Source organism: Amblyomma maculatum, chromosome 1 (assembly GCF_055883805.1).
Source record: "Amblyomma maculatum isolate TAMU_Amacu chromosome 1, ASM5588380v1, whole genome shotgun sequence".
Taxonomy (NCBI): Eukaryota; Metazoa; Arthropoda; class Arachnida; order Ixodida; family Ixodidae; genus Amblyomma; species Amblyomma maculatum.
The window spans coordinates 135,951,771-135,976,894 of NC_139344.1; the positions used below are offsets into that span (position 1 = coordinate 135,951,771).

The 25,124-nt window shown below is 47.4% G+C and overlaps 1 protein-coding gene across 9 annotated transcripts in view; it reads left to right on the forward strand.

The window, feature by feature from the left end:
* Window positions 1-25,124, forward strand: part of LOC146204005 (TOX high mobility group box family member 3-like) — a 615,155-nt gene that overhangs the window by 308,806 nt on the left and 281,225 nt on the right. For 7 of the 9 annotated variants that reach the window (XR_014703941.1, XM_084589039.1, XM_084589037.1 and 4 more), the window contains one exon: window positions 1,627-1,736. The exons of 1 other annotated variant lie outside the window; for it this stretch is intronic. Coding sequence is in view for 6 of the 8 variants with exons in the window: in XM_084589039.1 (XP_084445165.1) it covers window positions 1,677-1,736 (60 nt within the window). In the remaining 2 variants the exon portion in view is untranslated. Of the gene's footprint in view, window positions 1-1,626; window positions 1,737-25,124 lie in introns of those variants that run through there. One more of the 9 variants, XM_084589045.1, reaches the window with a different exon arrangement.

Below are 25,124 nucleotides of genomic sequence, written 5' to 3' on the forward strand. Positions count from 1 at the left end.
GCACTTAGGTTGTCAGTACTGACGGACATTTGAGGTCTACAGTTCCAGCTTGCGTTGGCAAGTTGTAATAGTGTAGTCTCGTGATTCTGAGCAAACACCGCGTTTTACTTGACATTGCCAACTTTCCCAAACTACATCAGGAAAAAGGGGAAGCCAACCGAGGAGGGAAGGAGAGTACTCGACCACCGTTCTGAAAAATCGCACGTGGAACTCATCTTAGCGAGTGCCGTTCGCGCGGAAAAAAAAAAAAAAATACTTTTCCGTTACGATGCATGCCTGGCGTATTTTGGCCTTAGCTCTACTGAACATCGTATAGTCGGATTCAGGGGACCTTCAGACCTTCCGTTGCTCTGGGCCAACCAAGGGCATGCCGCGATAAGCGAGATCGAGCAAATGAGGCAGAGCGCAGGAGGACGGCGACGACGACGGAAACGATATAGAAAGGCCGTTCAGAATAGCTCCATGTTTCGCGATGCCTCAGGGCACTCCCCAAGCGCCGATTGCCATTCACACCTCGCGTAGAGACATAAATAATTACGTGACCGACATCTAGTTGCTAGATTAATTGATACAATTTTCCTTGAACGAACGCTGCTTGAGGCCGCTGGATAAGTAGTCATTGCTTTTATTTTCTTGCTACAGCCATTAACGGTAAAACAAATAATGGCGAATCGATGCTATACATCCAGTAACAGTCTCAGATTTCTTCGCTGACGTCAGCTACGTCTCGAAGACCTTCTTTACAAAAACCGAAAACCCCTAATGAAAAAAAAAACCTTGCCTCGCATATACAGTAACTCAACTCTGATAGCATCTTTCGGAATGCAGCTGTCAATTGCAAAAGTCACGTCTGCTCACAAAGAAACCTTTAACCCGCAACTTCGTTGCCTACTACTGTTCTCATAGAAGGAAATGTGAGGGCAGAGAAGGGATTAAAAGTTGCGATGTAGGCAGTGCGCGAAATAAATGAGAGCGAATGCATGGACAGTGGTAACGATCAAAGCCGCGAGTTGAGACTCTTGCTGCTTCTGCATGTCCAGAAGACTCACCAAAACAAAACGAGGTCATGCTAAGTGTGTGGTTTAACTACGCACGCACATAACAGTCCAGACAAAGCCATATACATTTCAGATCAAAGTAAATCCACGTTTGGGGCATAGGCAAGAAGCTCATAATGGAGCATGATCGACTGCGCGCCTTGCGTCCCCGGTACAAGCTTTCAGATATCCTTATAAATCATGTATTGCCAACAACATGTACTAGCTGATTGCCTATGAAGAAAATAAGTGATGCGATAGCTGGCAAAACAATATCGTATATACTGAAAGGTGAGCCAAAAGGTGTCGGAAAGATTACCGCAAGTTACTTACTGTAATGATCGGAGCATTTTACATGTGTTCACTTCAAAGCCTATCATTAGAATTAACGATTTATCGCGTTTTCGTACGTCACGAGTGCGTGTTCTAAGTTGTTTTCCTCAAGCCAAAGTTTCAAGCAAATTTCGATGCGTATAACCACAGTTACCGTCGTACTTAGCATTGGCGCTTGCCGATAACGAAGGATCTCCTACATCAAGCACCGCGGAAGTAGGCGTTTACAAAACGTGCTCGTGCCTCCTTTTCGCAGGCCTGGGGAAAGCGGAGAAAGTGCGGCTTCTTGTGTAACCACTCAGAGACATGGAAACTACGTGTGGGGCAAACCAGAAGGACGATACCACCGCCGCTGTTAGCTCGCAGGTATGTCTCTTATACGCACGCGCCCACGCAGCTCTTTCTTTTCTCCACTCAACGAGACTCCCGAGGTTCTCAGTTTTATTTATTTATTTATTTATTTATTTATTTATTTATTTATTTATTTATTTATTTATTTATTTATTTATTTATTTATTTATTTAATATTCAAGCGGGCGTTCTCGCACGTAGCCACGGCTGGAATTTTTTTTTTTTTTATGTATTTGACCTTTGGCTTTCACATGTTCATCTCCGTCGCGAATTTTTGCGTAGAAAATTTCTGCTTTTAATGTACTCTTCATAGCAGCGTAGCGTGACTCGCGCCAAGCGTTTGTCCGCACCGAAAATGTTTTGTCTTCCGGAATTGTCAGTTTTGTCAAGTATTTGTGAACAACTGTTAGGATTAACAACAGGAACAATCGTTTGTCCCCTCAAGTTATGCCTCTGTTAGCACAAGCCGCTGGAAGTATAAGCCGTAAAGCAGCGTTCTTTTTTTTTTTTTTTTAAGTACTAGTCTGACGGGGACGTGTAAAAAATATTGCCATATCCATGTAGGTCTTGCTGCGTGATAGAAACCAAATGAATATCGGCGGTTTTGCCAGGCTCCATTTTAAATCGACGGCGGAAATTATTCCAGACGCGGTTTCGGCAGATTTGTTCAAACTTTGTCGTTTTCCTGGTTGCCAGGCTACATCGCTGAGAATGTGTATAACTGCATATAATGAATGTGACTGAGCGCAATAGGGAAGGTTATTTTTGTTACAAGAAACTCCAGACGGCTTAACTTTTTTCTGTTGCGACTAGGCATGTCTGCTATAGCACATTTAGACCCTGTTTTTTTATGTTATCTAAAGGGAAGACTGCCGAGATGCGTATGCTGACAGTGTATCGGCCATCGACAGCACTGCTGTACCGCTGCTGCTTTTTTTTTTTTTTTTTTTTTGTGGTAGATATCAACAGTCATATTTTTTTATATAGATTTAGAGGAGCGTGTCGAAGAGCTGTGCCTTTTTTAATTTTCGTTTTGTTTTTCAAAGCCCCGTAGTTGTGTATATTAAAAACCCCAAAAAAATTAGCAGTTGTAGGAGATACCTGCCAGCTCATGTCTGGAGGATCAGAAAGCACTGATACAACGGGCGATACAGGCAGCCGTCTCCAATGGAGTCCTGGACCGAGGACCGCATCCACAGTTTCTTGCTTAATAGTAAAGTTTTATTCATTCATTAATCCATAGCCGCACATTTGGGCAAGAATCGAGCTTTCGATTGTCACAACGAAAACACGATGATTATCTGACCGGCTATCTGAGGCCGGTCTCTAATTTTCAGCGTTTTTCTTTTTTTTTTTTTCGAAGTTTTAGAGCATTCAGTGTTTTTGTGGTTTGTGTCCTCGACGTGCGACGATCTGGGGGTCCCTGGCCACCGGCGGAAGCACGTCAAGCGACCTCCTAGGCGCTCTGCGCCGTATTCACGCCGACACGAAGCACCACCACCAGCCGCACTCCATACTGTACTGATGGCAGCAGAGCCATCGGCTAGTCAAGCGGCCTCTGTAGTGGTAGCAACAGATCAGGATCCTGCGCACAAGAGACCACGCGAAGAACAAGCCAGCAATGCGCCTTTAGGCGACCATGCAGAGGACATGGACCAGGCATTGTTCACGGTTGTGTCCTATTCACGGTTGTGTCCTACACAAGAAAAAGGGAGCTGCTGCAGGGGTGTTTCGGTTGTCTTCAAGCCCACCGAGGCAGAATGCAATCTATGGAAAGCCAAACCTAACATCGTGGCTTCGGCAGTTGTAGCGTCGACTCAAGAAAAGGTTATCTGATGGTTACAGTATCGACATTGCCTGCTGCCAACCGTTTGCTCACAGTGACTATAAAGCTGGCTGGAGTGGCTGTAGAGGCCCGGGTATATGCACTCTTACACAGCCAGCTACGGCAAAATTCAAGACGCACCTGTAACCTACTCAAATGAAGATCTGCAGGAGTATCTACGTGACCAAGGCGTTTTCTCAGCTATATAGAAGGCTAACAACTTATGTTCCTGAAGGCGGTGGCAAGTTTAAGGAGGTACGCCGTGGCTGCGTTACTTTAGAATTCTCAAAAGATGCACCACTGCCTAAAATAGTCACGCTTGGGTTCTGTAGTTACCCTGCAACTGAGTACGTCTGAGCAGCGACACAATGCTACAAATTCCAGAGGCATGGCCACATATCGAGACATTGTGCCTGTTGAGGAGGCTTTGGCCGGCCCCGTGCGATGCAAAGTGTGTGCATGGTCCCCATTCTCACAAAGAGTGCACCTCGAGAGCGCAACCTAAATGCGCAAACTGCGATGGCCCACACCCTGCTTCATACGGAGGGTATGTTAAAACGAAAGCTACTACACTTGCACGCACAGTGGAGCAACCACGACGGAAACCGCCCAAGCGTCATGATCCACCACCTAACCTCGACGTGGCTTTTACGAATACGTTAGATCTCTCCCAAAATCACTCACCAAAACGTGAAAACAAAAGCTGATGACACATACGCGGCTGCAGCCAAAAAGAAACATGAGAAGTCCTTAGGCTCTCCGCACAAGACCCGACAAACGATCTCTCTAGTTCTCAGCCTAAGGCTAATCCAGCGGAACTGAAAATTTTCAGATTAAGAGAGGAAACAGACGAAAATTAAGCAGGGTAACAACACTCTAATTCGATTTACTCTACCATGCACTTGAAGAAGGAATATCACGAAAAGGAAGGTACAAATAAAAAGAAGCAGAGAAAGCGTACATAGCAATCTGTTGGGTCGTTCCTTCCATCTTTCCCCATCCGTTTGTCTCCACACGCTCGTGGTTTACGCTCGAAACTCTCTGATTTTCGGCAGCTTGTGCGAGCGTACCACTTCCCTCTCATAGTCATCTGTGGATCGCGCGTGGAGGAACTCTCAGACTACACGAGTACTATTTTCATCATTCACAACGACCAGATGACGTCAGCAGATTGCTGATAGGCTTTCGGAAGGATATCCCGGCCTCCTCGGTTGAAGTCCCGCCTCACAATGAAAACGAATATGTGTGCGTCGTAACAGTAATTGGGAGACAAGAGTACACTCTTATTGGAATATATCTTGAGTCAGGCAGGCCATTCGATGCTTCGAGGCTTGAAAAACTTGATAATAAGGACGCCCACTCCACATATTATTTGTGGAGACTTCAACGCTCACAATGAAATTTGGGGAAGCTCACACACATGTACCCGAAGTGCCAAGCTTGCCCAACTTCTCGCAAAACATTCAATTGAACCGCTAAATGACGGCAGCATAACCTATCTCCGAGGCCTGACGACTGCCAGCAGCATTGACGTGACCTTTGTGACAAGTTCAGCTGCCCACAACTTTAGCTGATGCACCGATCTGGAAACACGTGGAAGTGACCATTACCCAGTCCTCATATCACCTGTCCGTGCGCAGATGGTGCCAAATAAATGTCTTATCTAATCTACAGACTGGAATGCATACAAAGACGCTGCAAGCAGAAGAATTACTGCCGCAACCCGGCACGAGGAACTAATATCGACAATGATTTATTGCCTGAGAGAAAGCGCACGAATCACTGCTAAAAACGATAGCTTACGCTCATATGATGAGACATTTCAAAGGCTGTGCGCTATTCGCAGGCGAGCTGAAAGGAAAGCTTTGCGCTCAAAAAACAAAACCTTGAAGACCTTTGCGCCTGCCGACGGGCACAACGTCACATTCGACGCTACCTGGATGAGCTTAGTGTGCAAAGATGGCGTGACTTGTTGTATGCTGGATGTGCGCCAACCAATAGCCAAAATTTGGCGGATAGTTCGCGGTATGCGCACGGCTCTCCAACAGCTTGACCCTTCACAGCACTATCTCTGCATGAACGAAATCCATTAAAGAAGTCTCAGAAGAATACTGCAGGCTACTTTCAGCGGCGTCAGGGCCTTCCGCACACTCCACAGATGATCTGTCAGGCATCCCCCAGGCGGCAGTGCCAGCGATGGACCTACCTTTCACAATTGAAAAACTACTCACAGCTATCACGGAATTAAACAGACGAATGTCTCCGGGTCATGATGAAGTGACCTATGACGAAATCATAAAGCTACCTCACAATTCCCGTCTTCAACTCCTGGAATATCACAATTCTTCTTGGGCGTCTGGTGAGGTCCCCACGGAATGGAAGTTGGTGAAAATTGTGCCTGTTTTGAAACCTCCTAAGAGTCAACCAGCTACCCATCCTTCCGACCCATCGCTCTACTGAGCTGCGGCTTATGGAGCGAATGATCTGCAAACGCGTCGCCTGGTTCCTCGAGAGTCGAAATGAATATCCTCAAGAAATTAACGGGTTTCGCCAAAATAGGTCTGGGACTGATAATGTCATCGCCCTTGTCTCATTACTTCAAGAGTACCTTCACGCTGGGTACACCCCGACAGATGTTTTTCTTCACATCAAGGCCGCTTTTGACCTTGTTTTATCATGCAATTATCGCAGCCTTAGCCAGCCTTGGCCTCGGAGGAAAGCTTTACAACTGAATTGGATACTATTTACAAGAGCGGCAAATTTTATGAGCACACCAAATGGTCCAACTCTCTCACGCAGTGAAGAAGGGCGTACCTAAGGGAGCTGTGCTCAGCCCTCTCCTGTTCAATATTGACCCTAATACATATAACAAGAAACCTTCCGCGAGGAGTACGCATAACAGTTTTTGCAGAGCATCTGGAATGCATCGTTCGCGGAGAGGAACATGTGTAACATATCCTGCTTCAGTGCACTGCGTACGCTGACGAGCGTGCGTACTATGAACATAGCATGGAGAACCTCTCTCCAGTGCCTTTAACAATGGGCAGTGTTTTAGGTCCCTTAGCCTGTCTTAGGCAACAGAGACTCGCAATGAACTTTTCATTTATGCATTTGAAAGAGATTGGACTTCTTGGCAAACTCTAAATTCACCTTGCGTGTTACCCTTAGGCATTTTTCACGCTGTGAACTCTATACGCACATTTGTCGTATTATGCATTTCATCATTTCATTTCATACCATTACTCCACGATGCACTTTATAACGCATTTAAGGCCCGCATTTTATCTCCCCCTTCATTTCTTTTATTTTCCTTACCATTCTTTTTCATTCTTTCCCTCCTCAATTCCCTTTCCTACGCAGAGTAGCATGCCAAGAAAATCTAAACACCGGCTAAATTTTCTGTTTTTAATTGATGGGTGTCTCTCTCTCCCTCTCTGTCGATAAATTTCAATAGGCGGTCCTTTTCAGTAAGCTGCAAAACCTACAGTGGTCAAATTAGCGGTATGAATGGGGCAGTTTTTGTCTGCCTAGACCTTCATGAGGGAGGGAGGGGGGGGGGGGGGGGCGCAGACTCGTGGGCGCAGTACAGACGGCATGGAAGCTATTTTATTCATACTGCAAGCCTTCTGCAATGCTGACCTGGTGTTGTCATTGCAGCTCACAGTCGCACTTTCTCCCATTGCCTTTCTTTCTGTTACGCTATACTCAAATACAGATTCTAGTGCATGGTAAAATGAAATTTTTAAGAAAAACAAAAAAGCTGGTCGTACAGGAGACAAAGCACGCAGTCGGTGCGCGGGATGCCCTTATTGTTCCGCTCTACGTTTTTGCACCCGTATGCAGAGCGGGTGAAAGAGCACAGCGCCAGCACTTGGATGGTCATGTTTATTCTAGCGATAGCCGTGTTTTTCAGGTAGTTACCACCATAATGAGCAGACGCCTCACTGTTTTAATAATTGTTGCGCTAGACACTACACTGATGTGCAGGCTCCCGAATTAAGTGAACGCAAGCATGTGTTTAAGTATGTAAATCATTTCTCAAAATATGCCGACCATGTTGCTCCTGGGTCGTGCTGCGAGACTCGTTTCGCGTCGCCAGCGCTCGAAAACTTTCCGAAGAAATCAGAACTGTCTTATACACTCATATCTTCTTTTCGAGCTTCGGATTTACAAGGTTGCAAACCTTATGGAAGTGCGTACTTGCTACTACTGTGACCTTGTTGAAGTATAGGTACGAAACGGAAAGTTAATCAATGTCGTTGTTAACTTCTATTGTGCTATTACCTGCATGTCAAGGTTTGCGCACATCGTCCTCGCAACTGTTGTCCACGTTGCATTTCGACGCTTGTTGGCATATTCTTTTGTTTGGGTTCATGCTTCGGGACACTTTTGTTTGAAGTTTGCATTAGTTGAAGAGAACTCGTGAGGTCGTATGCACAACTATTTTCCTATGCGTCGTTGTCTTGTTGCATTCGTGGGAGCGAGGGCATCGTCTCCTGTACTGGAACGTAAGAACTGCGAACGCGCCCGCGAACAAAAATCGAGAATCCATATTACTGAGAGTTAATAAGGGGCGCAAGCGGGGTCCAATATGACCAACGCTTGAATTTAGGTCCGTAGCGTGGGTTAAAGGTACGTTTCCTGCCCCGCAAAAGTGTGTAAAACTAATCACACCCCAGATGACTAAAGTCAGCGATCATTCTGGTATAAATTCCAAACGATTACCGACGGCACGCAGCGCGCAAGTTTCATGAAAGCTGCGGACGAGTTTCATAACGTTCGGTCCACGAAAAAAAAAATAATAAAAAAGCCAATGTGCTGTATACATGCAAGGGATGCCTCGCGTATATTTTTTCTCCCTGTGATAGTCTATATGTATGTAATATTTTCTTTCACATCATGACCGACACGCAGGTTATACGTATATATCCTTAAATATGTTCCGTATACGAGCCATTATTTCAGACCGCGGCGCTAGAGAGCGTGCTGAGACATATTGTGTGTTTCATCGAGCATTTTCAGATATTTACGCTGGTCAAGGATTTCGGAATACCTTTTAAATGTCAGGCAACTGGGGATTATTGTAAGCTATTGTTATGCATATGTTCATGGCAATGTTCTATATAGCTTCATTTGTAATTTGTAATGACGCCTAGGATATTAATGCACACGGATCACCACTTCAAATTCGCCTATGACTGCTGAATGATTTATAATCGAATTTCTTTTCTCACCTGTTTCGGTTTCGGTTTCAACAGCCGAGCGATGGCTGTGACGTCACAGTCGTCTAAGTCACGCGAGGGATTTATCCCTCGCGTGACTTAGACGCACGCAATACAGCAATATAATCATTCTTGTGTCATTTAAATTCACTAAAATGATAAAGCCAGCCTGCCTCAAGAACAGGAATCACTACAAGCGAAGAATGAGCGATCGTATCGCTGTTTTTTATCATGCCGGGCATCAAGACATGATTGTGAAGTCACAGCCATCTCTCGGATGTCGAAACCGAAACTAGTGAGAAAAGAAAATTCAATTATAAATTATTTAGCGCTTGTAGGCGAAAACTGCGTGCGGATCGATATGCAGGAATGACTTACGCATCAAAGAAAAATGCCCCAAAAATTTGGTTTCTATACTCCTTTAAAAATTTCCCTGCTTTCGCAGCGAGTAACTAAGACTACTATAGAAAACCAATGGTTTGCGTTTCTGAAGACAATTGTGAGTCAAATGTGGAATATTACACGGTACTTTTTTTTTAACGTATTGACAAAAAGGGTCTAAGCTTCCGATGCGTTCCAAAATATTGATTCTGATATTTTTTTTTTTTTTTGCGCTCTCAGGAAATATATCAGACTGCCATAGGAAACCGATGAAGCGCGTTTTGACAACTAATAGCAAACGGCTAGCAGCTTGTCGAAAGAAGATCTGCAGATATAATGATCATTATTGGTGCGTAAGCAGTATGTGAAAAGATTACCTTCAAAAATTCTTTCGAAAATTTCTGGGTATGGAACATCGAGCGTTCGAAATAGAAAAGAAATTTCTGTAACGAACAGTCAGCTGCTGCCGTGCTCACCTTTCGAGCCCCGGTGCTCATTATACTGCGCTCCTTCTCCCCTTCAAAGAGCACTGAGTGCATGAGGGAAACGCGTTCTGCGGTTTTGCCCGGCTCCCCCTCGACGTCCAGTCGAGGAAAGGCACAACTTTGCCTTCGAAAGGACACTCTTGCTTCGAGCTGCGTGTGAACGCTTATTTTTCAAGTAGTATTTTTTGTAACGAAGCAGGAATATAAGCCGCCGTGATTATTTATTGTTTTCTTGAAAACTACTGTGTTGACCATATATGCATTTTTAAATTCTGTTAGTTCCTTGCTCTTGTGAAAAAAGAAAATGTTAGCCAGCGCTGCTTGCTTTTTTTTTTTTTTTCTTGCTTTCTTCGTTTGTGCGCTGTCTGCAACAACGTAGTTATTTTAGGGCTGACAATAAACTAGTCCCGCTAAAGCGTGCACGCGCTGCAACTTAGTCGTGCAATCAGGACAAGTAGAGCTCGCGTCAGGCAGAGCATAGGCACCGAAATCGAGGCCTAGGGAAATAACACATATATCCGATATTGATTGCGACGGATAGATAATACCGTAACTTTTGCAGAGAGCTTTACGCTAGCGTGTGTAGGTGTTTTAGGTTTAAATCAACAAATATTTTGTTGGGGCTACTATGGTAGTTAGAGGGCAGCTTTTGGTTGCCGCTTGAGTGGTGCGAGAACCATGCATACAACTATAGTCTTTTTTTTTGTTCTTGTTTTTTATTCGTCATGTTAGCAAACACTCAGTACAAGCTGGTGAGAAGTTGTTTCACTGAGCCGCTCCATTTTGCCTTTAAGTAAGAACTGCATGAAATATGTGAAATGTATTCGAAATTGCGAAGAAATTATGTCACAGAAACGACCCAATACTGTGTTCTTGTTACATCAGAAGCTTTATTGTGCGTAGTGAGCTGACGTTCCTTTGGTCACCACTTTTATAAGCATGGAGGTATATTATAAATGGCTGCATCATGGGCGACTTCCCCTCAAGCGTCTTTCTATTCAGTGCATATTGCAAAAATTGTTCACGCAGTTCGCCTTCCTGTCACATAGCGCGGGTTCTCAAAGCCCTTTGCAGCCTTCTTTTGGAGCAAGCATACGTTGGCTTTTGCCAGCTGAAGCGACGAGAAAAAAATCTGTTTATAGTCAACAAGTTCCATCATTTCCTGCCCTTTCGCGACTTATCTGAGTCTTTTTGGGGGCAGCCGTGAAAACCTATCGATTCAGAATTTTCGGGACTAAAACGTACCATATATTATATGCGAAACGTTACTCTAGTTCTGGTGCCTTTCATGAAACTTGATTTATAATCGGGTTATCGTGAAACATTACTGCGAACACGACATCCGCTTGCAATTAAATCCGCCGTGCCCGCGTAATCAAGGAAACATCGCAGCTCCCAACCTGTTCCGGTGCCAGCCGACGCTGATGTCCGCGTGCGCGACGCTACCTATTTATAAAGGTTGGCGTGCGTTTTACCGCTCAAAATCAGACTGCTGAAGTGATGATGGAAGCGTTCGATGCTGGGATCATGGCATTAATAACGTTCGGAGGACAGGCTGTGCGTCATCGTGTTGCTCATTGCACAGTGCATGGCAGACGGCGACTCAGTGCTGTTTGTGGTTCTTTCTTCAGAGACGTCATACCGAGGGTGCTACATTCAGCCAGACAATCGATGCCTGCAAGCAATGGGAGGTCATTTAAAACCGTCGCACAGCCAATAAAGGCTCAGCACGCCGTGTATTCGCCGCACTCTTCCATAAAGCTGCTGCCTGACAGGAAAGTCATGTAACACGCGGGAGTTGCTTGTGCGCTATTGTTTTGGCTTTGGCCGGCGTCTGATTTTTAACGAGGAATGTGCCGCTCGTTCTTCCTTGCTCTCGCTCTTGTTGAAGGACGGGGCCATAGCGCACCGCTCTGTTTAAGGCCCTCTCATTCCGTTTTGGAAAGTCTTTTGTGCTGCGCTAAGGAGCGCTGACCCAGCTGGACGGATAATTGCCGGAGTTCGCAGTTGGGCCCACTCACCGCTGGTTCTCGTTTCGTGTGGGCGGCGCTGAAAGATCTTGAAACGCGGCCATTGTTCCCGTGTGATCGACGAGAACCCCTTGCGCGCACTCTGTCGGCGTAACGACGCGCTTAACCTACATGCGTAGGTACACTCGCTATCACCAACGGCGACGTGGGCATGGTCACTGGGCGATGTATGGTTGCTCCGCGTACATAAATTAGCTGCGAAAAACTCAAGCGATCGCTTATCACGTGACCTTTGCATGTCGTTGTTACAACGTGCCTTGTTTTTGTTTGCCGGAAGCGCGTAATGGCGGAGAGGTGGCGCTCGCATGCCCGACGCTCCGTCCCCGATAATTAGCGCCGTGGGATGAAACAAAAACGTATAAACATATATGTCGGCTATAACCATTGGCTGAATTATTTGACCATTTGGTGAAATGTTTTAAAGGAATAGAATTTCCTTGTCATTTTTGTCGAAAGTCTTACTTAATTGTTCTGTTTAGGGTTTCTTTCCCCAGAAACGCTGAAACAATGCCGCATCCTGTCCTATACCCTGGCCATCAATGGACATAAACTTGAATTGGCCTTGTCTTGCCCGTTAATCACCTCACGCTCAAAAGTGCTACTCAAACGGCGCGCCTATTCTTTTGAGGTTGGATATCACTCGTCGAAGGAGCGGACCCCAGTATTCGCGTTCGCGACTTCTGAAGTCCCAACTCGGCTTCGTCTCGCAAATACCAAAAGTATCCGCCGCGTGAGGATTTTGTCTGCTCCACCACCGCTTCCGGCCGAATCTGCGTCTTGGAGCGGCGGTGCGGCGGATGGATATTCGCGCACTGCTACTGTGTATCGTTTGGCCGGCGCAGGCGGGCGCTCGGCGACAGGCCGCGAGAGGCGGCTGCGTGTCCTTGCGCTAACTGCTGGCCGCCCCCGCGTTCGCCGATCGATGGAAATTTAATTCCATTTCGCGTGTTCTTCGCTGTTTGCGAGGCGTCCTTTTTTGTTGCCAGTTTGCCTTTCTGCCGCGTGTCCTTATCGTCGTGCGCGGACCGGCGGACCTGCTCCATAGATGTATAAAGATGAATGCGCTCCGCGCGGATGAAAAGAACACACCATTTCTTTTGCGGGACAGCAAATATTTTTCAATTCTGCGCGAAAGCGGAATTTAGTAATGAATTGTTTTCGGAGCTCCGACGAGCGCTGCTGCTGCCCACCCCCAACCCTCTCCGCCATTTCTCCGCACCGTCGCTGTTTGTTCCATTGTCCCGGCCTCTAATACTGCCGTTCGCGAGCCCCTCTTTTTCCTATCGCGCGCTTTGTGTTCTTTGCTCTTGTTGATGCAGGATTTCCTCCCTCTCCTGGCAAGCCTGCAGAGTGACGTTTGCATCTGATGCGTTGTCAGTTTCTTTACTAATTTCTTTTTATCTCGCCCGGATCATTACTTGAGGCAGGAGTTCTTATTTTGATTTTCGCCCCTTTCGGCGGCCGTTATTGCGTCCTTTGAACTACGGTCTTCTCTGATACGTAGAGCTCTTTTATTTATTTACTTTTCTACACCCGCTGTTATCAAAAACCAGCACGCGAGCTTGTTTGTCTTGTGCCATGTGTGTGAGTGCGTGCATCGGAGTGTTTGCGCGCTCCCCCGCTCCGCTGTGTGTGCGTGTGTCCCTCCGCAGCCCACAATATTAGAGACTGTGTATATTTGCTGCTCTCGCATTCGCCTTTCGTTTTATTTTTATTTTGTCATGTCGTGTTTTCCGCTGCGCTCTTCGCGTGATTGTGCCAAATTGAGACGAACGCTACCCAAGATTGAATTTAATCAATACCGTTCCTCATCGTGCTTGGAGCAGGTTATTGACGATCCGCGACTTCCTTTATTAACTTTGTTCCGTCACTGTAGCGTAGGCTTCCCGTGAGTTTTATTACTCCTGCTCCTCTCCCTCCCTCCCCCCCCCCCCCCCCCGCCCCTCCCCCAAGCTTTTCTCATCCGTTTATTTGCTTTCTATTTGCTTGACAGATGAGATGTTTTGTATATGTATGCAGCCTCAGAGTTTCTCAGATTTTGTTTGTCGCCATGACTCGGATTTGCTCTTTAAGCTACCGCCTGTTATTCTTGCAGCGTCACATCGGGCCACACGCGCGTAAACAAACCTTCGCGGAAGTCGCCATTTTTGATCGCTTAGCGTTGGGTGGGAGAGTACTGAGGTCTCCAGTGATTGGCTTCAGCACACGATACTGCGACTATTCTTTGCAGCATGGACTGCATAACATTTCAGAGCATTTCATGCTGTCTCGAGCAGTTCATCGAATGCCGTTTTGTAAAAGCAGTCTTATCGAACGCCGTTTCGTCGAACAGGGTTTTGAAGGGCGTTTAGTTTCCAGACGTTTCATTTCACCGTTCATTTTGTATATTTACCAATGTAGTTTGTATATTTTGGCACTGGCCCATTATATTTTTGTATCATTATTACCGGCCTGGCTAAAGATCAGACTGCAAATATTCGCTGTACAGTGTTTAGTGGGCATCTCGATCACGTTGGCCCTTCAAATTATTATAATCCTTATAAAGTTTGAAGACCTTGAATTTATAGCTGTTCTCTAGATTTATAGAAGTAGTTTTTGCACCCGTTTGTTCCCCTGTACGGTGTAAGCTTGGGCTTAGAAATGTAATCATCTTCATATTTGCGTGAAAACAATCAAAGTTTATGAACTTATTCATGTTTTTTTTTTTCATCATCATCATCAGTAGCAGCCTGATTATACCCACTGCAGGGCGAAGGCCTCTCCCATATTTCTCCACTTAACCCGGTTCTGTGCTAGCTGCATCCACTTGACCCCTGCGAGCTTCTTAATCTCATCTGCCCACCTAACTTTCTGCCGCCCCCTGCTACGCTTTCCTTCCCTTGGAATCCAGTTTGTTACCCTCAGCGACCATCGGTTATCCTCTCTTTCTTTTTTTTTTTTTTTTTTTTTTTTTTTTTTTTTTTTTTTTTTTTTTGCTGAGTGTCATATATATGCAAGACAAGGTACTCGCCCTAGAGTGCTCGCGATATTTCTCTTGAGACCAACCGTTATGTACTGCATAGTTGTTCTGCTAAGCTACAAATATAAAATTTCCGGATATCCTGAGTACTGGAAAATAAAAATTGAAAAAAAAAATATAAACATTGTGGTAAACATTGCGATGATATCCAGAACATGAAGGTAGAGATAACTCGAAATGCTTTTTCATGGGTTCTTATTGACATATATATGCTTTCTTTTTTGGTGCTTTGACGCACCAAATGACTGCGACTAGCTGATGTGTGGAAGCGATGGTGGACACTTTTGTATGCACTCACAGAGGCAAAGGAGATTTATGCCGAACAACGCTTTAACGTGCGCGTTAACCACCGCCCTTGCCACTTAGAGGCCATTTTGTGTGTGCGCGTGTGTGTGTGTGTGGGGGGGGGGGGGGGGGGTTCTCCGATATGACAAATAAAGTTTGTTGTAATGTTGTTAAGGATAAAAAGAGAGTAGATTTTTTTTTCGCAAGGCAGATGGCAGAAGATATGCGTCAACGATGAAACAGAGGCTAACTAAAAAATGTTTCAAATGTTCTCTACATTTAGCCACAGACCCCGCCGGGGTGGCGCAGTGGTTACGGCGCTCGACTACTGTGCCCAAGGAAGCGGGATCGAATCCCGGCCTCGGCGGCTGCGTTTCGATGGAGCCGAAACGGAGTGGCACGCGTGTGCTGTGCGATGTCAGTGCACGTTAAAGAACCCCAGGTGGTCGAAATATCCTGAGTCCTCCACTACGGCGTCTCTCATGCCTGAGTCGCTTTGGGACGTTAAACCCCCAAACCAAACATTATCTCATAGAACATAATTTTGCAACTCATGTCGTTTATTCTTTTTCTTTTTGTCAGCTGGCAGATAAGCCTGATGTAATGGCGTGATGTAATGGCTAAACTCCGGAATTATTTTGGAATTGAGACGTAATATTAAATTAGGTGCTCTTTTTCGCGTTTATAATTTTTCCTTTTTGGTTGTAGCCGTCTGTCACAACCGTAGTGTCCTCTTAATATTTTGCTCAATGCCATATTTACTGGCTCTGTAGACCATCTCCCTCTTTATCTTTTTTTCTGTTTTCCATCCCTCGGGGGCAAAAAGAACAAACTACTCTTCGGTGGTGTCGTACTTTTTACAACTGGAGAAGGTAAGCGCGTTGTGAATTGCCGGAGCCGTACTGCACAAGTCGCGGTTTGTTTGCATCCATAACGAGTACTTTTATTGCGATAGCAAAATGGGCCAGATTTCGAGCCGTTGCGTGGTCCCGGCAGAAGAAGAAGAAGGAGGAGGAGGAGGAGGAGGAGGAGGAGGAGGAGGAGGAGGAGGAGGAGGAGGAGGAGGAGGAGGAGGAGGAGGAGGAGGAGGAGGAGGAGGCTGGTAACGCTCTCGGGTCATACTCTTAAAGGATGAGCTTCAGTGTCCCCAATAATGCAGCACCTTACACTGTTAGGGCGTGATAAGGGAATAATGTAGCAGTCAAAAGAAGCTTCCACCGTTGCTATCGCAATTCAACTAGGGTTAACTAGAGTTAAACCACAACTAATGTTATCGCGCCGTTCCTCTGAACTTATAACATGGTGGGGCAAGGTACGAGTATCTCGACTACGGATGAAGGCCATCAGCTAAATTCATTTCCCAGTTGAAGGCAGTTATGTTTATTTCCGTTGTCATAGTTGCAGGCTCTGGACACAAAATCGAGTGGAGAAGAAAACCGTCGATTTCCTCACGTAAAAGGCTTAAAAATGGATAAGCATGCAGTGCAGTTCGCGGCTACCCGTGTCTCCACCTCGAGTATTCACGAGAGTCAGAGTCCACGAGAATCTGCGCTGAGTCGGCCAAAACATGCTCGGGCTGTTCGTCGCTGCCTCCACCTTGTTTAGTAAGTGAGCATTTGCATCGGAGCGGACTTAACTGTCTCATCTTAATTGGCCACGTTGAGGTCATGTGGCGCTTCAACTGCCACACGCGGATCCGAAGCGGCGCAAGAATAAGCGCCTTTATTTTTTCTGCGTAACTCAGTGCCACTCTGCAGTCGCGAAGGAGACCTATAGGTAACCGTGAAAAGAATTTACCAGATATTTACGCGTTTACCTTGTGCGAATTCCCGATCTGGCGCGAAGCGCTTATGCCAGTCAAGGCCTAGGGGCCTATGCAGAGGTGTAATCTGTGTTACGTTTATGTCACTAAACTCGCGGTGGTGTGCGCATGAGCTGGAGCATGCATTTTCCTCAAAGCTTCAACATTGACGGCTGCAGTAACGAGTCATAGGAGGCGTTCGAAGAAGCGGCATTATACGTCTATCAGTGCATGGTGCGAAGGGTTGAGACGCCGTCACTGCTGAAAAAAAAAAAAAAAAAACGACGCCGTAATTTCAGCGAAACCGAACGTGCTGGCGACAGACGCACGCGCTACGCACATATGCGTCGCTTTCCTGGTGGGGAGCTAGCTCACTCATTCGGGTTCGAACACAACTGTGAAGGGAAACTCAATGTTTGAAACGATTCGTCACGTGACCGGGTGAAAATTCCTTCACTTTTGTTCTTTCAACGAAATGCGTTGGATTTCTTTAAATTCATGGCAAAGAGAGAGAGAGAGATATTTAATAGCAGGTCTGCAGGTGAGAATTCATATTGGCTTCTGTGGTATGGGGCACTCAGACGAGTTTTGTTATTTGCTTGGCTTTGCACTCCCATTCGCCGAAAGCAACAGGAGTCAGGAGTGCAGTGAATGATCACAGAACATATAATGTATAAGTATGGTATGGGATCTGATGTTAAATGACGCAGCACAGAGTGGGGCCACAGTGGTGTCACACCACGTAAGATTCTAAAGTGCCCCAGTGTGAGAGGCCCTCACTCGTCCACTTAAGCAAATGTATTATATCTTTACAGAGCTCTCCGATTAACTCTTCATCGTTGAGCGCTTGCTTACTCATCGGCTCCCCACACGCTTGCTCCACGCTGGTTCAAGGTGCCCCCTCGGACTTATTACGAAGCCCGCTACGTCCAAGTTGTGATTACAATCATCAAGGCAGCCATATCGGCAGCTGTATATACTTGTCTGGCCTGCGCGGCGCCATCGCGGATTGCGACTGGCAAACTGAAACTGAAGTCACGATGCGAAATTACAGGGCGAGATCACTAGCAAAAATCTGTACATGTTGCTGCTAAAGAGACAGGAAATTGTTAATCTTTCAACTTCGCTCTCGAACGTTGTTACTGTTTTCTTTGAAAAGCATCACATTCATCGATCGATTGAGGCTACATATAAAGTGCGCACCCGAGGAAGAGCAAATGAATAAAATGCTCTGCAACGTTGAAGATCGCACGCATGCATAGTTTGTTACGATATACGCTTCGCTGTGAGTTCGTTGCCATTCACTTTTTGTACGCTTATATGCGGGTGTTTTTAAAAATGCGGTGCCCCTGGCACAATTAGGTGGCCCGAAACACTCTAACGTACGCTCAATGGTTTTTAAACAGTAAAATCGATCATATAAAGTGTCTTGCTTGCTCTACTGCCCGACGGCTGCTTCGCAATCAACCCGGTCGCGCCGGCCGACCCAAGTTATACTCGTCTCAGGCGTTGGGGGCGCTGAACGCTGCAATTCAGTTCGAAGCTACAAAAGGAAGTTTATTCAAGAAGATGAAACTTGTGCTATGTGCGGTAGATGCCCAGAAACAGTTGAACATCTTATACTGGAGCGTGGCAGTATCCATCCAGATGACGGTGCGGACATAGTCACTATACCCGAGGACATGTGGTGTAAAGGTAACAAAGTAAGCGTGGATGTATATCGGCGGTAGAGGTTAGCAAGATGCGTTTGGAAGATTCGTGGATAAAAAGCAGGGCGGGAAACGCGTGGAAGCAAATCGAAATTAAACAAGTGTATTTAAAGGTAACTCTTGTCTAAAAGTAAAGTAGTTAAAGTTGAAGAGTTGTCTAAGTTAGAAAGCATAAAAAGAGAAAAGTCGAGCATGGTGATGACTATCACCACCCCGTTTCAAAGGGGACGCTCTTAGCATCCATCCATCCTGCGGCGCCGCCTGGATATTGCAGGTTGCCGCGCACGGGTTGTCTTTGTTAAACCGGTTATATAGTGCGAAAGCATAGAAAGCTATACAGTGCCAGCTGTACGTCTTGTGCCATCTGGAGCCGCCGCGTCAAATGGCGGATGTTTAACCGTGTCCTGCGCATTTCGATGCGGTGCAACAGTGCGCTTGATCTCGGAGGCCACAAGTTTAACCCTCGTGGTTCTGTCTGGGAGCCACTGTTTCAAATGGCGGATACTTAAACCTGCTTATAACAGCCAGAGCATGCACTCGCCGCGGTGGCTCATTTGACTGAAATGAGATATTGTCGAATCACCACGGCGGCGTGATCTCGCTCGTTCTGCTGAGGGAAGTGCATGAATAGACCGACTTTGAACCGCAATGGCACTCTCTCTTTGTGGCCTTACCTCACATTTATTGCCCTGTATTTCGATATGTATGTTGTGGCGTTTCATAAATATCAGTAACTAGTTCATGTAAATATAACACGTTTTCACTGCAATAAATACCATGTTTAAAAAGCCGCGGTGGCTCAGTGGTTAAGGTGATTGCTTACTGAACATGAACACCGAAGTTCGAGCCCGACTGATTACAGTCCGCTGCGATGGGTTCCTTTTTTTTTTTTCCTAGTGCGAATGCACAAGAGGTCATGGTCAGTCATTGGTCATTTATAGGCTCCATCCCTCTCTCTGTTGACTGACATACTTTAAAGACTCGTCGGGGAGACTTGCACGTTGGAGCCGTTACATCAGATTTAGTTTGAATTACCCGCGCGTGGCCAATTGGTCGTGATCTCACGATACAGCTTAGCCAATCAGGCTGACAGCATAAACAACATCAGACGAGACTCTTGGTCAGTGGTGGTGAGCGTATGAGTTCTTTCGCACTTAAAAAAGTACAGAAATGGGAAATCTCCTTGAATATAATAATGACAATTTGTCGCCAAATAAATAGGCATAATATATATATAGTCATGCCCCAAGCGTACCCTATCTATACTTGGCTTATAAACACTAGGCTACAAACTTACCATATCCCACAGCCGTGATGCAGTGGTTAGGCGCTTGCACCTTTTCTATCCTTGGTTTAATAAACGGGTTACAAGCTTACTAGATCCCCGCCGCGGTGGCGCAGGGGTTAGGCGCTCGGCTTCAATGCCGAGGATGCGGGACCTTACCTATCCTTGGTTTAATAAACGGGTTACAAGCTTACTAGATCCTGGCCGCGGTGGTGCAAGGGTTAGGCGCTCGGCTTCTATGCCGAGGATGCGGGACCTTATCTATCCTTGGTTTAATAAACGGGTTACAAGCTTACTAGATCCCGGCCGCGGTGGTGCAGGGGTTAGGCGCTCGGCTTCTATGCCGAGGATGTGGGACCTTATCTATCCTTGGTTTAATAAACGGGTTACAAGCTTACTAGATCCCGGCCGCGGTGGTGCAGGGGTTAGGCGCTCGGCTTCTATGTCGAGGATGCGGGACCTTATCTATCCTTGGTTTAATAAACCGGTTACAAGATTACTAGATCCCGGCCGCGGTGGCGCAGGGGTTAGGCGCTCGGCTTCTATGCCGAGGACGCGGGACCTTATATATCCTTGGTTTAATAAACGGGTTACAAGCTTACTAGATCCCGGCCGCGGTGGTACAGGAGTTAGGCGCTCGGCTTCTATGCCCGAGGACGCGGGACCTTATCTATCCTCGGTTTAATAAACGGGTTACTAGCTTACCAGATCCCCGCCACGGTGGTGCAGGGGTTAGGCGCTTGGCTTCCATGCCCGAGGATGTGGGACCTTATCTATCCTTGGTTTAATAAACGGGTTACAAGCTTACTAGATCCCGGCCGCGGTGGTGCAGGGGTTAGGCGCTCGGCTGCTATGCCGAGGATGTGGGACCTTATCTATCCTTGGTTTAATAAACGGGTTACAAGCTTACTAGATCCCGGCCGCGGTGGTGCGGGGGTTAGGCGCTCGGCTTCTATGCCGAGGATGCGGGACCTTATCTATCCTTGGTTTAATAAGCGGGTTACAAGCTTACTAGATCCCGGCCGCGGTGGTGCAGGGGTTAGGCGCTCGGCTTCTATGCCGAGGATGCGGAACCTTATCTATCCTTGGTTTAATAAACGGGTTACAAGCTTACTAGATCCCGGCCTCGGTGGTGCAGGGGTTAGGCGCTCGGCTTCTATGCCGAGGATGTGGGACCTTATCTATCCTTGGTTTAATAAACGGGTTACAAGCTTACTAGATCCCGGCCGCGGTGGTGCAGGGGTTAGGCGCTCGGCTTCTATGCCGAGGATGCGGGACCTTATCTATCCTTGGTTTAATAAACGGGTTACAAGCTTACCAGATCCCGGCCGCGGTGGTGCAGGGGTTAGGCGCTCGGCTTTTATGCCGAGGATGTGGGACCTTATCTATCCTTGGTTTAATAAACGGGTTACAAGCTTACTAGATCCCGGCCGCGGTGGTGCAGGGGTTAGGCGCTCGGCTTCTATGCCGAGGATGCGGGACCTTATCTATCCTTGGTTTAATAAATAGGTTACAAGCTTACTAGATCCCGGCCGCGGTGGCTCAGGGGTTAGGCGCTCGGCTTCTATGCCGAGGATGCGGGACCTTATCTATCCTTGGTTTAATAAACGGGTTACAAGCTTACTAGATCCCGGCCGCGGTGGTACAGGAGTTAGGCACTCGGCTTCTATGCCCGTGGACGCGGGACCTTATCTATCCTTGGTTTAATAAACGGGTTACTAGCTTACCAGATCCCCGCCACGGTGGTGCAGGGGTTAGGCGCTCGGCTTCCATGCCCGAGGATGTGGGACCTTATCTATCCTTGGTTTAATAAACGGGTTACAAGCTTACTAGATCCCGGCCGCGGTGGTGCAGGGGTTAGGCGCTCGGCTTCTATGCCGAGGATGTGGGACCTTATCTATCCTTGGTTTAATAAACGGGTTACAAGCTTACTAGATCCCGGCCGCGGTGGTGCAGGGGTTAGGCGCTCGGCTTCTATGCCGAGGATGCGGGACCTTATCTATCCTTGGTTTAATAAATGGGTTACAAGCTTACTAGATCCCGGCCGCGGTGGTGCAGGGGTTAGGCGCTCGGCTTCTATGCCGAGGATGCGGGACCTTATCTATCCTTGGTTTAATAAACGGGTTACAAGCTTACTAGATCCCGGCCGCGGTGGTGCAGGGGTTAGGTGCTCGGCTTCTATGCCGAGGATGCGGGACCTTATCTATCCTTGGTTTAATAAACGGGTTACAAGCTTACCAGACCCCGGCCGCGGTGGTGCAGGGGTTAGGCGCTCGGCTTCTATGCCCGAGGATGCAGGACCTTATCTATCCTTGGTTTAATAAACGGGTTACAAGCTTACCAGATCCCCGCTGCGGTGGTGCAGGGGTTAGGCGCTCGGGTTCTATGCCCGAGGATGCGGGACCTTATCTATCCTTGGTTTAATAAACGGGTTACAAGCTTACCAGATCCCCGCTGCGGTGGTGCAGGGGTTAGGCGCTCGGCTTCAATGCCGAGGATGCGGGACCTTACCTATCCTTGGTTTAATAAACGGGTTACAAGCTTACTAGATCCTGGCCGCGGTGGTGCAAGGGTTAGGCGCTCGGCTTCTATGCCGAGGATGCGGGACCTTATCTATCCTTGGTTTAATAAACGGGTTACAAGCTTACTAGATCCCGGCCGCGGTGGTGCAGGGGTTAGGCGCTCGGCTTCTATGCCGAGGATGTGGGACCTTATCTATCCTTGGTTTAATAAACGGGTTACAAGCTTACTAGATCCCGGCCGCGGTGGTGCAGGGGTTAGGCGCTCGGCTTCTATGTCGAGGATGCGGGACCTTATCTATCCTTGGTTTAATAAACCGGTTACAAGCTTACTAGATCCCGGCCGCGGTGGCGCAGGGGTTAGGCGCTCGGCTTCTATGCCGAGGACGCGGGACCTTATCTATCCTTGGTTTAATAAACGGGTTACAAGCTTACTAGATCCCGGCCGCGGTGGTACAGGAGTTAGGCGCTCGGCTTCTATGCCCGAGGACGCGGGACCTTATCTATCCTCGGTTTAGTAAACGGGTTACTAGCTTACCAGATCCCCGCCACGGTGGTGCAGGGGTTAGGCGCTTGGCTTCCATGCCCGAGGATGTGGGACCTTATCTATCCTTGGTTTAATAAACGGGTTACAAGCTTACTAGATCCCGGCCGCGGTGGTGCAGGGGTTAGGCGCTCGGCTTCTATGCCGAGGATGTGGGACCTTATCTATCCTTGGTTTAATAAACGGGTTACAAGCTTACTAGATCCCGGCCGCGGTGGTACAGGAGTTAGGCACTCGGCTTCTATGCCGAGGATGTGGGACCTTATCTATCCTTGGTTTAATAAACGGATTACAAGCTTACTAGATCCCCGCCACGGTGGTGCAGGGGTTAGGCGCTCGGCTTCCATGCCCGAGGATGTGGGACCTTATCTATCCTTGGTTTAATAAACGGGTTACAAGCTTACTAGATCCCGGCCGCGGTGGTGCAGGGGTTAGGCGCTCGGCTTCTATGCCGAGGATGTGGGACCTTATCTATCCTTGGTTTAATAAACGGGTTACAAGCTTACTAGATCCCGGCCGCGGTGGTGCAGGGGTTAGGCGCTCGGCTTCTATGCCGAGGATGCGGGACCTTATCTATCCTTGGTTTAATAAACGGGTTACAAGCTTACTAGATCCCGGCCGCGGTGGTGCAGGGGTTAGGCGCTCGGCTTCTATGCCGAGGATGCGGGACCTTATCTATTGTCGTGACGCTGGGGCTATGGCGACCCGGCCTTCACTTGGTAGCGTGCAGAGACTCCGGGTTGAAGAAGGACTGAATCTTCGAAGTTGGTAAAATATGTACAAGCAGGTTTACTGGCACTTTGAGAAAACGTATTTACAAGAATATTTACATGAAGAAGAAGGGTACATCAGCAAAATGACAAGCGTTAAGAGTTCATAGCGAGAAGCGACTGGATGAGCCGTTTACCCAGGGCCCAGAGCGACATTTCGTGCTCTGCAGCGTCCTTAAAAACCCCCCCTATGTCCAGCCCCTCTCTGAAGATGTTGACCAACCAAATCCAGGGCACGCCCCTCAGGTATCGGCATCCAATCGAACACATCACTGCACTGATGGTCTGAAGCACTGACTGGTCCGGCATTCATTCGTTGGGCGTGATCACTTGTTGGCGGGAAAAGCTTGGGAACGGCGAGGAGAGGAGGTACATTTCTATTCTTCAGCAAAGAAACCACAGGCTGGTTCTGACAAGGGGTTTTACTTCTCAGAAACCCGAGTGCACGTGGCGCCGCATAGGGCTCCCAACATGGTCCCTTTTCGACAATTGCAAATCTTTCCTGCATTCCCGGGAAATCACTTAATGGCCGTATGAGTCATGCTCCTTTCTTGTCCTGCACGTCAGCGGACATGTCACTCTGTCGTCTCCTTTGAAAAGTAGACATTCCTCACTGGACGATAGCCCTTCTCGACTGGAAGGGTGAACAAAAGAAAGAAAGCACTTCCTGCTATTTCCCTCAGGGGGACGTTTCTTTGTGTTTTTCCAGACGTTCTCTTGACAAGGTCAATTTGGCATTTGCAGGTTGTCCACAAAGCAAAACATGCTTACAAAACAGGATTCCTGGAAACAGGCTCACTTAGAGCCATTGGACCATCACCACATATTCACAAAACTTATCCATGCCCACAGGCGAACAATAGAGCGCGCAATTGCGGATGCTTGGTCGTAACAGCCTCCTCCCCCGCCAGAAGAGACTCGGAGGGCAGCAGCCGCAGCTGCTGCATGAAGAGACGACTTAATGGCCTGCACGTGAACGCTTGAAGCTCGCTGTTGCTTGTCGCGTTGTCTTGATTGTTGTAGGCCAAATTGCTCGAGCTGTCTGAAACTCAACCACATGTCGAAGCAAGCACTCGGCTCCCGTCTGAAGAGACCAGGTCAAAAGAAAACTGCCATTGTTGTTCGAGAAAAGCCCACTCTCAAGACGTTCAGGACCCACGTATGCCTCGAAAACCAAACGTGCTGCTTTACATAGTCATCTATATTCAAGCGCACGAAAAAAAAAAAAACCTGATTATCAATTTGGATACATGGTGAGGAACATCTCGGACCGCTTAGAAAGAGCGGCTAAGCGCGTCCGCATTCCCATTTAACTTCCCCTTTTTGTATCTTATTTCAAAATTGTACTGCTGTAAAATCAAGCTCCACCTAAGAAGGCGACTGTTCTTCGATGTCGCAGTTTGCAGCCAAGCCAGGGGACAATGGTCCGTCTCTACGGTGAATTTGGCCCCTCCAAGATAGCACTGCAATTTTTGAATGGCCCATACAATGCAAGCGCATTCCTTCTCTGACGCGCAATAAGCCCTCT